This window comes from Primulina tabacum, chromosome 8, assembly GCF_025594145.1.
Source record: "Primulina tabacum isolate GXHZ01 chromosome 8, ASM2559414v2, whole genome shotgun sequence".
NCBI classification, from domain to species: domain Eukaryota; kingdom Viridiplantae; phylum Streptophyta; class Magnoliopsida; order Lamiales; family Gesneriaceae; genus Primulina; species Primulina tabacum.
The window spans coordinates 3,075,801-3,090,736 of record NC_134557.1 but is presented as its reverse complement, the minus strand read 5'-3'; the positions used below and the strand labels follow the sequence as shown (position 1 = coordinate 3,090,736).

Here is a 14,936-nt window from a genome sequence, read left to right as displayed (position 1 = left end):
TGGTATCACTTTAATATTTCAGCCATTTGAAAACTCTCTTTTGACCTATTGATGACTTTTACTATGTCATTATGCTGTTACGCGTCCGTCTACTGCTTTTAGACGTTAACCGATTGGATCCCACGGATCAGCTCCGGATTGCGGGTCACTCTAGGAGCTTTGGGCGCCATTCAGAACGTTCGCTTGTGAGAACTCGGGAGTGATCTTACAGTCACCGGTAAGCCTGAATGTAAAACTCTGGTGTAGTGTAGTGTAGTCTAAAAGCGCTCATTGTCGTGGGCTTATAAAATGGGCTCGTCTCAAAGTTCTGTTTTCTTCGGGCCTAAATAAATCTATAGTTGGCCTCTTAACAAATCCTGATCCACTGCTGGGCTAACCAGTTAGAAAAATAACAAAAATCGGTTTAAAGGATGAGATTATCACGTGTTTAAAGGAATATATAATTTTATTTTTTTTTTGGAATTAATATACAATATTAGATATTGGCGATCTAAGTTTGGTTAGCATAATAGTTATCCCCACCTGATGTCTAAATTTTTTTAATAGCCTTTTCTTACTTTCACCTTAATTTTTAGGCAAAAACTTGTGTGAAACGATCTCACGGATCGTATTTTGTGAGACGGATCTCTTATTTAGGTCATCAATGAAAATTGAAAAGTATTACTTTTTATGCTAAAAATATTAATTTTTATTGTGAATATCGGTAGGATTGATCCATCTCACATATAAAGATTCGTGAGACCGTCTTACAAGATACTTACTCTAATTTTTTAAATTATTTTCGCTTCCAATTTCACAACCTAAGATGATTACCAACTCAGATGGGACTGGCAATCAAAATTGGAAAACCCAAAATTTCAGTCCAAACATATGAAATCTCATTCCACTACATTCAACATTCGGTTTTTTTATTGGGTTTTTTTTATATACATTCATACAGCGGAACTAAGATTTTACATATATTTTTTATACATTCATACAGCGGAACTAAAATTACTTTTTTATAATTCATTTTTCAAAGTTTTCAAAGCATTTATCATTTTTTATATTAAAATTTTAAGATATAATAAAAAGGATAATCCGAACCGGTTTTCACCCGGGTTAGTTTTTGTCATCTCGACCCGATAGTAGACACCCAATCAGCCCGTTTTGTTTCGGTTCCTAAATCCAGTCCGTTAAATCTGGAATGTGCAGATAAACAAACATTCACCATGCATCAGTGAAACTCATCACATCACATTCAGCCACGGATCAGTCACAGCCAACGAAAAACAATTATCAGAATCTGTTTTCCCTATTTAACTCCAACTCGATAGTATTAATTCATGAAAATTGTGAAAATACAATGGCAGTTGGTGATCAACTGTTCAAAACTACATCTTTGAGGAAAAACAATTGCAAACAAGATGAAAGAGCCGACTTATGTAAAACTTGCCAAGCAATGATGGCTTCATTCCTCAGCCTGCATTGTATCAAAACATAATTTTCAACAAATCACATCCTTGAGCACATGGCAGATTTTCTAGGGACGTATGTAATGGTGACAGCAAAGACAGGGCTGGTGAAGACATGTCTAAAACAACGACTACGACACAAAACTGATACAAACACGAGATAGAAGCTTCCTAATCAACAGATGATGCAAACATCGGACAACTCAGTTTTTATACCTATTAATACTGATTGGGGTAATCCAGATAAAAGTGCATTTTGATTACTGGATGTTGTTCTTTCACATGGAACTTCACAAATTCCTTCCTAACTAATTCTTACTTGAGACAAATCTCAGAAGCTCTAGCTGTTCTGGGAAATGCCCCCAAGACATCTATATTTTACAGAACCCAGACAACCTTTAGGCTTTATCGCCAAAATAACTATTCCAAAAAGCAAAGCCAGTATAACATTTTTAAATGACCTTCACCAGAAATTCAGAGATAGAGCATAGCACTCACAGTTAGGAAATAAAGTTAACTTCTAAAACTCACACTTCAGGAAAGACCACATATACTTCTTATATTCATTCATGTAAGACCAAACATATGCGTGTTTGGGAGAATACAAATGGCAAAAATATACTTCATCACACTCATCCCGTAACCAATAAATGAAGTAAAATAAGTATTACTAAGAGCATATTTACCTTAGATGGAGGGGAATCAGAAAGGCTGGGAGTCAATTTTGGCGGAGATCCATCAAATTTATAAGAGCACTCCAAGTATGCAGAGCCAATCCCGACTCCAGCCCCAAAAGCTACAGATGCCCAGCGTGTAACTGGACTCCCTAACACAACAAACAGTATAACTGATTAACATAATGGCTTGATGAGAGCAAAACTTAAAGCTTAGCATGGTGGCATACATGAAAAGCATGAATATAACAAATTTTGACATGCTTTTCATGGAAATGACATACACCTATGTCGACAATTAATTCTCTAAAATACAGCAATCTACAGAAAATCTAAGAAAGACTACATCCTTTTCGGAGACAGAAGAAAAATTTGAAGAGTAGGCTTGAAACTATTACCTTTGAGTAAATTGTGAGTTCTATGTAAGTTTAACTTTGATTAATACTTTTCTTCATAAAACATCGTGTTTCTAAAGGAAAACCGCATCAAAAATAGATGCAATAACATGGAAAGAACTTAATAGGACAATAAAAACTGCTACCATCCTCATCCATCTCCATATGAAAAGGAAAATAACAATGGAATTCAAAACCAGCAAGAAAAGAAAGCAAATACAAGGACAGGCAATCAACAACCCAGCGCTGACATAGCACAAGTGTAGCACATCCTTTTCAAGTGACACGATATACACTTTTCAGAGCTAAAAACGCTCTTGCGCAGTAACTCCACGTTCCCCTTTTCCATACTCATATAACAGTGCGCAAGGATTGATCTAGTCATGCTGCTAAGAAGCCCAAAACACATAAACTGAAAACAATAAAACGGTTCGATCATCCAAAACAAGATATTTCATATCGAGCTCACAACGTAAAAAGTGGGGCAACGAAATATAGGAAAGAAGAAATACTCACACCAAGCATTACGATCTAATCACCCATACTTAGAATCCCGGAAAAAGTGGGGCAACGAAATATAGGAAAGAAGAAATACTCACGGAATAACAGCAGCCCAGTAAAAGCGCCGGCGAACGAAGAGTAAACAAAGCGGCGAAGGCCCAAATCGAGGTAGGCGTCCCATTTTGCATTCAAATCGTATCGAGCTGGAATATCAGCCTTGTTTTCTTCCGCCATTTTTTGTGCTTATCACCTCAAAAAATTTAGCCTGATTGATTAGGTTTTTCAACTGTATCGATTATGGAACTTGCTCCTGCTCCAGCCGAGTGAATCGTATTGCGCCTGTAAAGAAATGGCGTTTTTGGAGATTCTTCTGTACTTTCAGTTCTGGTCCCTCTTTGTTTGCTTGGGCCTTTTACTTTATTAGTCCACAACCATCTTGATCTAAGCCCAAACTCGCCTCTTGAAGGCCCAATAAGTTTTAATACTTCAAAATTCCAAGTAAATTTTTTTAATTAATTATTATTATTATTGGTATGGCATTTTGCCCAAAATTAGTTTCTAATTATGGGTTGAGCAACAATTTCCGCATTGTAATTGAGATATATTTTAATCACTCGTTTTATTTTATAGACTAAATTAAATTCATATATTTTATAACATCTTAAACATACAACATAATATATACATTGATTAATAGTCAATAATAACTATTAAAATAATATTTATTATTTTTTTAATAATATAATTGTGACTACCACTAATATTTTTTATTTAAAAAAAACAATAATTATTAATTAAAATAAATATGTGATTATTAAAATTATTATTATTTTATAAATGTTTTCGTTATTATGGTGATAAATTAATAGTGCTAATTAAAATTATATAAGTAATAAATATTATTATTCGTTTTACTAATATTATCATTAAAATTTTTATTTTTAATAATTATATTAGAGGTATATAAGTATTATTATAATCAATAATGACTAATGAATTATCATTACGGTAGTGAATAAAAAAAAAACTCTTTTAACGAATTAAGAGAGCAAAATGCATTCAAAATATTTATTAAACCAAATAACAAATTATGGATGCAACGTTTGAGCCCTTGATCTCTTGAGCCCTTGATCTCTTCGAAGCAAATCATTAACTGTCGTGTTTGTTCTCATACGATGTTTATATTCATATGTTAATCATAATATCTGTCTTGTAGGATTCCTTTCTATGGATAAATTTCATGGCAAATAAAGCTTGTAAGGATGACCCGACAAATCACTCGAAAGCTCATGATTATGTGATAAATTCTTAATCTCTGTGTTTTCTTGAAACTCTTCACGACATGCAAAGGTTTTACCCGATAAAGAAAACAAAAGAATTGGGATCTTCAAGACAATCGTTCTCTTTACTTTGTGTTTCTTTTCCTTCTATCAAAATTTCAAGTTCACCCTTTTTTGTTGCAGATTAGAATAACATAAAAAAATAAAATAATAGCAATATTCTAACTAAATTTTGTAAAACAACGGTATTCTAATAAAAAAAATATTGAAAGTATTATGGATAGCAGGTAGCCAAAAAAAAAAATGTGAACTAGCAATTGAAAACTATTAATCATGATATTGTAGCATAAATGAGTGAATATGCTTATTGATTCAACCGAAAAAGCCAATACCAAGATCAAAATGATATCTGTTCACAATGCATTTAATATGTGAATAAAATTTGACATAATCTTATATCTTGTGAATTTATCTTTTCGTGAAGTTACGATATAGAACAAGCAAATTAAACACGTACGGTTCATTTAGCACACAAATTTTTTATAAAGAAAAGAGAAAAAAAGGCATAGTCGTCACTAATATCATGATTATAGAATTTGTTTTTGCCAACAATCATTTTTATATTGAAGATTTTATGACCATAAATTCTTCAATTAAAAATCTCAACACGGAATTAAATTTCAATTGCAAGAAATCGTCGAAAAATTATTTAAATAATTACCATCCATATATGGGAGAATGACAACAATCTCCGTAAGAATTTTTTTGATATTTGCTGGAGTTGGTAACTTTATCATTCGATCAATATCATCAACAAACTCTGACGATGTGTTTGGTACAGGTGATTAGGTGGGTTTATTTTTAATAAACACATATAATCACATGTTTGGTACGTTTTTTATTTAACCAAGTCAATCCCTCCTATGAATGATTAGGTTATATTAGGTGTGATAAAATAATCAATCCTCACCCCCCAGGATTATTTATTTCACTCTTAATACATCCTATTTTTCTAATTTTACCATTCTTCAAGATTCAAACTAACCACCACTTCCCTATACCGACCGCCGCCGCCGCCGCCCGCCGTCATAAAACTGGAAGGACAATTTTGTCAATTCATCAAAAGATTATTATTTATCTCATTCTTAAAAATCATACAAAACATAATATTATTTTATCATTATCTACTTCAATAATTCTTTTTATCATTTCTCTCTTAATCATTTTATTATTTTATCCTCCAACCAAACGTAGCCTAAATATTATATATCATCGTTCTCCTCCACTGTAAAGAAAGCAAAAGAAGTTTTTTTTTTTTTTTTAAAGCCTGAAATTATCTAAATAAAACTAATGAAATATAATAGGAAAAATGAATAAATTGTAGGATCGATGAAAAAACACGTCTTATGGAATAATTTAAGAAGTGCTGATGTCAAGAAGGACATCAAACCCAGAGCACCCAAATTCCATCACCATTTCTACCACCACACTCTGTAATCAAATCCAAAGGCCAATGATTCGTAGCTTATGACAACAAGGTCCTAAGTTTAAGAACGAGCTGAGAACTCAAACTCAAAAAAAAAAAAAAAAAAAAATTAAAAAAACAAAAACACAAAAAACAATGGCCGCTCATGTGTTCAGTTTTCATTCTTATCTACATCTTTTTTAAAACGACAAAATAAATTCAAGAATCTGGCAAACTGTATATTAATCTTAGATTTGTGGTACAGACGGTTTTTATGTTCCGTACCGCAACTTCACGCGATAGTTAATGGTGGACTGAGAGTGATAAACTACTTTCTTGATTGAGTATGTTGGGAAAATGATTGGGAACCAGAAACTGAGAGAATCTCTGAACATGGTTTTTATTACAAATAAACACAAGACAGGAGGAGGACAATGGTATGATAATAATCTTTTCCACATCAGCATCCATGTAGAGAAACAAAATGGACTCCAAAAAATCTAATATAAAATTTTATGAAAAACAGGAAAGTATCAAGAACCATTAAAGATAAGTTCACCAGACATTCACCAGCCACAAAAACTTTAATAAAAAAGTAAAAAAAATAAGGAACTATGAAACAATAATTCCCTCACATCTTTATCCAAAAGATTAGTTTGATAAAAATAAGATACAAAAATCGATGTGCAAGAAGAAAACCCTTTTGCATTCTGCATTTGTTTGTAATCATAATTTCTTAATCAGAAGGCTTGATCTTGGACCTGTATACAAGCTGCTTCTTCTTAGAAGTTTGATTATCAAATGTCAGAACCACCATACCCGCTTCACCGACTTTGAAGGTGTAGCTGATTACTTGCTCATCAGTTGGTCCAATCTTTCTTGGTTTTTGTACAATCCATGTGTATCCACCCTCAGAACTTGGCACAAACTCAGCTCCATAGGCAACATCCCAGCCCACCACCCTCAACTCCCAAACCAAAACGCACGCCTGCAAAATCACGCCATAATAGAACTTTATAATTTGTAAATTTCAAATTCCCCCTTTTTTCTTTCATGGATAAATTAGAAAAAACGAGTTCACCTCGGTGATTGGCAGTTCGATAGTGTGCTTGCTTGTGGGCTTAATAGTTTCTTCGATTGCAACATCAGCAGAGGCGAAGTCCTGCTCACCATCTTTGCTAAGTCCACCATACTGAACTGGTACTTGCTCGGGTGCTAAGTATCTGATACATTTAGATAAAAAAAATGATGACACCTAATTACTAAAAACTATTAGCAAATAATGGAACAAAAAACTCATAAAAATAACCGACTTGAAGAGGGTCTCAGTAGTCTTGGTAGGGCCTGCGAAAACAAACTTGCTCTTGGTTCTTTGAGACAGGAACGGACTGATCATCCTATTGTAAGCCACATACCACCATGGAACATTGATGAACACCTTTGCACCCACCAATAAATACCAGCACAATCAATAAAAAGAAATGCTAACATAATGCTGAACATTTAATTAGAACCAACCGAAAAACATAAAATTCAAACTAACAAGAAGAAAAAATGTAGCCCTTAGAACCGAGAAGTATAAATAATTTTGTTGGGCCAACCCGTATCGGCCGAAGTTCTCCAAAAAGTGATCTCTAACATTATATCATACTGGAGTTACAGAATAACAGTTCAAAATCCTTGGTGCACCTCGCATATTTTATATGTACGATCAACATGCATGTGTAGTTGCATCTCCCGAAATATATCCTTCCTGATCTCCGGCATGATGGAATATTAATGTCACGAGCTTGAACTTTTTGAAGAAGTGGTTTATAAGAAGAAATATTTGAACTTTTACTCCAAAAAAAGCAGAAACCTAAAAAGGAGAGATGGATTTTTACCAATTAGCATCATCATTGTTTTACGTGCGTGAAATGTTTGTATACCTGTTTCGCAACATATTCTGGATAGTTGTCCTGCAGCAATTGAAGGGCTTGATTAGTAGCTTGGCGCATTTCTTTCTTGAACAAGTTAAGTCCAGGGGAATTCTGAAGATCAGTGATCTGAACAATAGTGCAAGCCCCATCAGGGCTGAAATCAAGTTTCCTGATATTCTTTTCCAAGAACTGAATGTACCACTTCAAGAATTTGGTTCTCTTCTCGGTATCAGCAAACGTGTTGCTGTACAAATCCTTTTCCTGAAACTCTCCAAAAGCATTGTAACAAACAGGGTGCCCCTCTTTATCCACTCCATGAACGTAAACAACCTTTTCAAGTCCCTCAATAATTCCTTCATCTTCCATTAACTCATCAATTTTGAACTCTTTTCTCCATGCCACCACACTTTTCAGCATGGAGAAGGCATCTTTCACCTTGAAATCTCGAGCCCTCAAGAATTTGAGGAGAACTACATCACTCTTCTCATCAGCAAGAAGTGGGATACCCCATATAGAAACTTCATCTGGCTGCAGCGCTGGTACCGTTTCCTCCTCCGTTAAAGGTACCTCCTTTGGCTTCGCCTCCTCTGTCGGGGATATGGTGGGTCCCTCACATGGTGGCGGGGCAGGGGCGCTATATTTATGAATTATAGTTTCTTTGACTTCTTCGACCTCTGTTTCAAACGGCGTTTCCTTTTTCTCTCCGACAGGCAGAGGTGGGATCGTTTCTTCTTCTTCAGTTTTCTTCTCGACCGCAGCCTCAGGTTCAGTTTTAACGGGCTCATTGGCTGGCGGAGGTGGCGGCGGAACTTCAGTAGATACCACGCAAGCTTCAGTCTTTTGCTCTTCTTTCTTCTCTTCAGCTTTATTTTCTTCCTCTTTCTTCTCCTCTGCCGGACGCTGCGGCGCGGTAAATTCATGCTTGTTGAGTGCCTCCTGAATCAACAGTTTAAGTTCATCCAAGGCTTTCTTCTGCGGGTCAATCAGATCATCAACTTTGTTACTTTCCTCTTTAAACGAATCGGATTCAATAGTCGCCTCGTCTTTCTCCTTCTTCCCTTCTACCACCTCTTCCGCCGGTGGGTTTTCAACTTTCTCAGGCTCAGGTAGCTGCACCACCTCCTTATCCACCACCATGGTTGCGGGCTTCTCAATTACTGGAACATCAGACAGCGCGACCTCTTCTGCCGCCGCACAAGGCGACTCGGGAATCGAATTCATGGTTTCCTCAGCCATTGATCGATATCGCCCAGAGATGAACGGAAATCAGAAAAGCAAAAGATTCGCAATCCTAAACGTGGAGGCGATGAGTACGTAGAAATGGGGTGGCAAATTTCATGTATGTATTGTCACTACTACTAGTGTATGAATAGGAACAGTCTGTCAAATACTTGGAATTTGCCAACTCGTTACCGCTGTTGCAATGCACATTGGACCAATCATTATTACAAGAAAAGAGATCATCGTATTATGCTAAATATAAAAATGTAAAGAAAAATATATGGGATTTTTTCGTTATTTTTAAAAAGTTAATCACATGGATTGAATATTTATGACATATTTTACGTTATATTATGTGAAATATATTTAGGATTAGTTTAAGACTTTCATTCAATTGTAATTTGTAAGTGCAATATTTTTTAAATTCAATCATTTAGTTTGAAATTTTTTTTAAAAAAATCTTCATTCGTTATGAGCATAACTTTCTCCTTTTTTATTATTATTAGAAACAACATTGTCACGTATATAATGTAATTAATACCATTGAAAAAAGAAACGAACAAATTTATTTTAGTAAATACAATAATAATTATTATATTTCTTAATTACTAATTAACAACTTGTCACAGGCTGGCCACTTTGTTTAGACAAAGAAAATTCATCCCATATTTTTTTTCTAATTAATATCCCCGTCATTTAGATATATATATAACATATTGTACTTCAAACAAAATATTTTAACATTAAATATATTAAGTCGAGTCTAATACAAATTATACTAGAGAACAAATGCTTAATAGTTGTATTTTTTTTATTATTGAGTTAGTTCTTTTGGAGGACTACCAATAATATCATGAGATATCTCTTGTTATGATTTCACGAATTTTTATTTGTGATATGAGTCAAAATAGTCCATATCTATAATAAAAAGTAATATTTTTCACATAAAAATTGTATTTTTTCATTGGTGACCCAAATAGAAGACATGTCTCACAAGATTAACTCATGAGACCGTTTCACAAAAATTTTTGTGTAAAATTATTTAAGAAAAACAACAATAGTTGTAACTTCCCCATTTAATTGGTTTATTTTAAGATACTAATTGTTAACAATTCAAAAAAAAACTCATGTGAGACTATCTTACGAGTTAATTTTGTGTGAAGAGTCTTCGACACGATCAAAATCATGAAAAAATATTATTTTTTAGGCGAAAATTATTGCTTTTCAATACAAATATGAAGCGAGTAACTTCATCTCATTTATATAGACCGTGAGACCGTCTTATAAAATACTCATTATTCTAAATAATTAGGCATTAACTTTTAAATTCAGTTACAACTAATAAAGGTCATATTATACCTGTCGCATAAGGGCAAATACTATTCAAAATTGCAAAATAATTACACCTAAGATTGGATAAAGAATGGGTAAATGTGCGTTATATATAATGACATTGGAAAAAAATAACAGATTTATTTATTATGCATTTTTGTCTTTCAACTTATCTATGGAAAATATAAATTAATTGAATTATAGTAATAAAATGTGACCTCGGCTGAATGCAGATACCTAAAAAGTGTAAAATTACAAAATAATAATCATATTAATTTTGTAGTAAAAGGTTTACCCATCGTGGGAAACTTTCTATACGAGTCAGATGTTGATTTAGTAGAGATGATAAATCCAGAAAAGTACACGAATTAGTAGGTAACTCAAATGAGATTACTAAAACACAAACCCTTATAACATATTTCACAATATTTCAGTAAGACATATCTTCCACACGAGAATCAATTCTACATAAACATTGCCGGATGATATCTCTCCACATTATCATTGGTCTTACCAACTCGTCTATGCCATGAGAACCGTAATCATATTAATTATATGAACTATTTGTGGATTTGTTCTGTAAAATTACAAAATAATCAACATTTTTAAACCAACTGTTTCTTAAAAATAATAATTGTTTTAGCATATCAATTCCAAAATCAAAATTTGTGTTGGTGTTTCTTTTTTAATAATAACAATATATCATATAAATAATGTCATTCATCTAATGTAACAATCGTAAAAATGGAACAGCTATCTCCGAAATAAGTGTAATCAATTTTTGTCAAAAATCCCCAAGTACGTGGCTCACCCAGGTCAGAATTTCACTTCCATTTACTAGCTAGAGGACTGACTTCTCACGGTAATCACTTTTTTTTATACAATTTGCAAATATTTCCTAATGAAATGATCCGGTGATTGTAAAACCTGAAACGGTACCAGTCGCAATGAATGTACAAACATAGTATTATATTTCTAGCTCGAACCCATGACACAGAAATTCCTTAATCACCAGTATACCAGTCCTTTTAGGATTTGTTACAAAATTACATCAAACCAACACCCAAATGCAAATGCAAATGGCCAAACTGGAATACATCCTAAACTATATAGTTTGCAGCAAGTTCAACAAACTGCATAGCATTTGTGTTTGTTTCCCCAAGAAACTTGTAGCCTTCAATATGATAATATCAAATAACAAGTTTCCTGTTGTAAATATATGATCTCGAGAAGTAGATAAACACACTGAGTGAAGCAGCAGTAAGCCCTGCCAGTAGCCAATAGAAGTAATCAAAGTGTGCCCGATTCAAGTTGTCCGCGAACCAACTAGTCTGACCATTTCTGCTCGTGATCTTTTCAATCACAGATATGAGAAAACCACTTAAGAAACTCCCAATGCCAAAAATACTCAGGTATAGAGCAAGACCCACGCTTTTCAATTCCCCAGGAGCCTGGTGGTAGAAGAACTCTTGGAGACCAACCATGGTGAATACATCAGCAACTCCAAAAAATAAGTATTGAGGTATAAGCCACCATACACTCATTGGTACTGTGGCCTTTGGAGTGTCAATTAGCCCATGTTCAATGGCAGTTTCAAGACGCTTAATTTCAACTATGGCTGCAGCCACCATGGAAAGCATTGCGAAAAATATTCCAATACCAATGCGCTGAAGCAGCGATATGCCTGAAGGTTTTCTGGTTATGGCTCCAGCAACTGGAACCAATATACGGTCGTAGATAGGAAGGACAATGAGAATAGCTATGGTTATAAAAGATTGAAGAGAAGCAGCTGGTATTTGCAAGCTAGAAGTGATTTTCCGGTCCATTGTAACCCCTTGCTTGGTAAATAAAGTAGACATCTGTGAAAACACAATAGCATAGACCAAAGATGTTGCCCATATTGGAAAAAGCCTAAGAACTGCCTTCGCCTCTTCAATGTCATCAATGCTACAAACTCTGTCATCTTTCTTTGACCCATCAGGCATAACCAAGGCTTTGTTCAGAAATCTACAACAAACTCAAAACATTGAAGATGAAACCCCCGTTATATTTTTTTCACTCAAGGTAGATGACAAAAGGCAATAACGAGTAACATAAACTTACAACTCTTGAATTTCTTCCGTTACGCAATGGAATCCACTAAATTATAGAACTTGAAATAATCCACATTATCATTTTGCATATCGGCATAGCTTTAAAAGGTTAATATGTGCAGAAAGCACCTGCATTCTCGTGTTGGTGAAAATATTATTTAAGTGGACACATTTTTTTACTCACTTGAATTGCTGAATGCTCTCATGAGGTAGAACACCCTGCGCTTCCTCCTCTGTGGATATGGCTGCAGGTTTAGTATGCCAGTTTCTTACCGCTCTGACAAATACTTGACCAATTCTGATAAATGGGTTTCTATCATCACTGAGTGTACGAAATCGGTATGTCCTAGTCCCCAGAAAAAAAATAATCAGGGCAAGGCACATAACAATACAAGGGATCCCAAAGCCGAGACCCCAGCCCAGATTGTCTTGGATGTAGTTCAAAATGGTGAGAGCCACCAAAACACCAGCACAAAAGGAAAAGTACCACCAATTAAAGAATGAGCTTTTGGCTTTACATTCTCTTGGATCTAGCTCATCAAACTGGTCAGCTCCGAAAGCTTGAACACATGGTTTATGCCCACCTTGGGCCAATGCTACTACATACAAAGAGAAGAAAAATAGAATAACTTGCAGCTGAGGTGGAGAACATGCTGTGTTATTTGAAGCCTTTTGGCAATCGGAATCTTTGAATGGAAAAAAGAAAGCCGACGCAGACAATAATCCAAGTCCCTATACTCCATCCCAATGAGAAAATAACATAATTAGCCTTTCCATACAAAGAAAAAGAATACGAGAAAAGTATGTCGACAAAATATCTTCATGCTAATCAAAGTCAGATTTCTCTAGTTACACATAAAATTTGTATTCTTATACAGTAATCAACACTCTTTGATTTCATTACATCCGTCACACCACATTAACCTAAACATCTCCGCCTAAAAGCAAATAGCCAGCTCCAGAGACCATACTGTAAAATTGTTCCCACGATCAGTTAGTTCAGTAAACAAACTAGCAGAAACGAGAACAAAGACACCAACACTGATGAAACATGAAAATAAAAAGAAACGAAAAAATCTTGTACGATATCAAAATGAAGAAGATTTTGCGCATACCAGAATATAGAGGCCAGAAGCGACAATAATCATACGGTATCGACCCAGAAACGAGTCGGCTATAAAGGCACCCAACAGTGGCAAAAGCGACGCCATTCCAGACCACAAGTTCACATTCTCCGCCGCTTTCGCGGTGGACTGCCCCAAGGGCCCCGTCAAGAAGCTTATCAAATTCGAACTTATTCCGTAGTACGCAAACCTCTCAGCCACTTCCACACCTAAAACGCAAAACAAAAAAAAAAACCATTAAAATAACACAATTTCAGCTAGTTAAACAATTCACAGAGCTATTATTAATAGATACCAATGATGAAGGCAGCGGATTTCCAGCCACCGGATTTGGAATGGATTGCGGGATGGCCTTTGTAGTCAACGGATCCATCGACGTCGTCATTCAACAGGGGAGCTTCGGCGTCGGATACATGGATCCCAGCGGCTGTGGAGGTGGTCATGCTCTCTCTCTCTCTTCCTCCGCCACAAGGTTTTTGGTATTGGGATTTGGGGATAAAAATTCGGATCGTTTTGCATTAAAAAGTAGTGGAGATTTATTGGATAACTAATTCCTCTTCGCGGTCTTTTTACTTTTACCCAAATATTGTAGTGTGGGCCACTCTATATAAATAAAAAAATATAATACCTAGTAATAAAATAGTTTTATAATTTATATAGATAAAATAAATTAATAATTATTTTTATTTTTTAAATAAAATATCTTAAAAAGTTGAGATGTCTTGAAATCACGATAAATGAAGAAAGACAAGTAAACTTTGGCAAAATGTACTTGTGAAATATTTCATATTAAAATAAGTAAAATTTAAATGTGGACAATGGGGTAGGTGAGTTTATTTTTCCTTTTTTTTAAACACGTTTGATTGATAAAATGAATTTAATAAAAAAACACTAAACAATGGTTAAAATCCTAGATCATGTCACAATCTCACCTAGTCATCACACCCTTCTCCAGGTATTTAACATGATTGAAAATGAAATTTTGCCTCGTGTTTCATGTTATTGATTTAACTTGTTTCCCAGAAACAAGTTGTTTTAAGAGGAAAATATATATATATATATATATATATATATATATATATATTTGGATTTTACCAAAAAAAAAAAAATTATGAGGCGATTTCACGAGTTAATTTTGTTAGATAGATTTTCTATTTGAGTCACTCATGAAAAAATATAACTTTTTATAAAAAAAATATTACTTTATATTATAAATATAAACATGATTGATCCGTCTTAAATATAAAAATCCGTGAAACGCCTCACAAAAATATGTTATTTGAATTTATCAAGTACACTTGTACTCTGAAGATAATCGCTATGGATTTCTCATCGTAATTAATGGTTTCAGTGCAATTCCAATTCCAATTTCATCCATTTGTTTGGGTTGTGCGAAAAATATACATAATTAATTACAAATTAATAATCCTAAAGAAAATGGTGCATTCAATGTTATTTTCTCCACAGTCCAATGAATA

At 34.3% G+C, this 14,936-nt stretch overlaps 3 protein-coding genes across 5 annotated transcripts; all 3 read right to left on the bottom strand.

The window, feature by feature from the left end:
* Positions 1–1,041: 1,041 nt before the first annotated feature.
* On the bottom strand, positions 1,042–3,414 carry LOC142552970 (MICOS complex subunit MIC10-like). 3 transcript variants are annotated; one of them, XM_075662916.1, is made up of 3 exons: positions 3,123–3,405; positions 2,141–2,280; positions 1,042–1,181 (listed from the first exon to the last, which is right to left on the bottom strand). In XM_075662916.1, exons 1-3 carry the CDS (start codon positions 3,256–3,258, stop codon positions 1,176–1,178), a joined length of 282 nt encoding a protein of 93 aa, XP_075519031.1. In that variant the 5' UTR covers positions 3,259–3,405; the 3' UTR covers positions 1,042–1,175. The 3 variants fall into 3 exon arrangements, with proteins under 3 accessions (XP_075519031.1, XP_075519032.1, XP_075519030.1); XM_075662917.1 differs by lacking the exon at positions 1,042–1,181 and adding an exon at positions 1,278–1,462 and having other exon boundaries at positions 2,141–2,271; positions 3,123–3,414; XM_075662915.1 differs by lacking the exon at positions 1,042–1,181 and adding an exon at positions 1,278–1,462 and having other exon boundaries at positions 3,123–3,403.
* Positions 3,415–6,386: 2,972 nt separating this feature from the next.
* LOC142552969 (patellin-3-like) lies at positions 6,387–9,062 on the bottom strand. Its single transcript, XM_075662914.1, has 4 exons — positions 7,698–9,062; positions 7,083–7,207; positions 6,851–6,992; positions 6,387–6,757 (listed from the first exon to the last, which is right to left on the bottom strand). Exons 1-4 carry the CDS (start codon positions 8,922–8,924, stop codon positions 6,506–6,508), a joined length of 1,746 nt encoding a protein of 581 aa, XP_075519029.1. The 5' UTR covers positions 8,925–9,062; the 3' UTR covers positions 6,387–6,505.
* A 2,131-nt stretch (positions 9,063–11,193) lies between these two features.
* Positions 11,194–14,007, bottom strand: LOC142552968 (protein NRT1/ PTR FAMILY 5.10-like). The gene is made up of 4 exons (XM_075662913.1): positions 13,754–14,007; positions 13,450–13,667; positions 12,519–13,066; positions 11,194–12,248 (listed from the first exon to the last, which is right to left on the bottom strand). Exons 1-4 carry the CDS (start codon positions 13,899–13,901, stop codon positions 11,432–11,434), a joined length of 1,731 nt encoding a protein of 576 aa, XP_075519028.1. The 5' UTR covers positions 13,902–14,007; the 3' UTR covers positions 11,194–11,431.
* Positions 14,008–14,936: the final 929 nt, after the last annotated feature.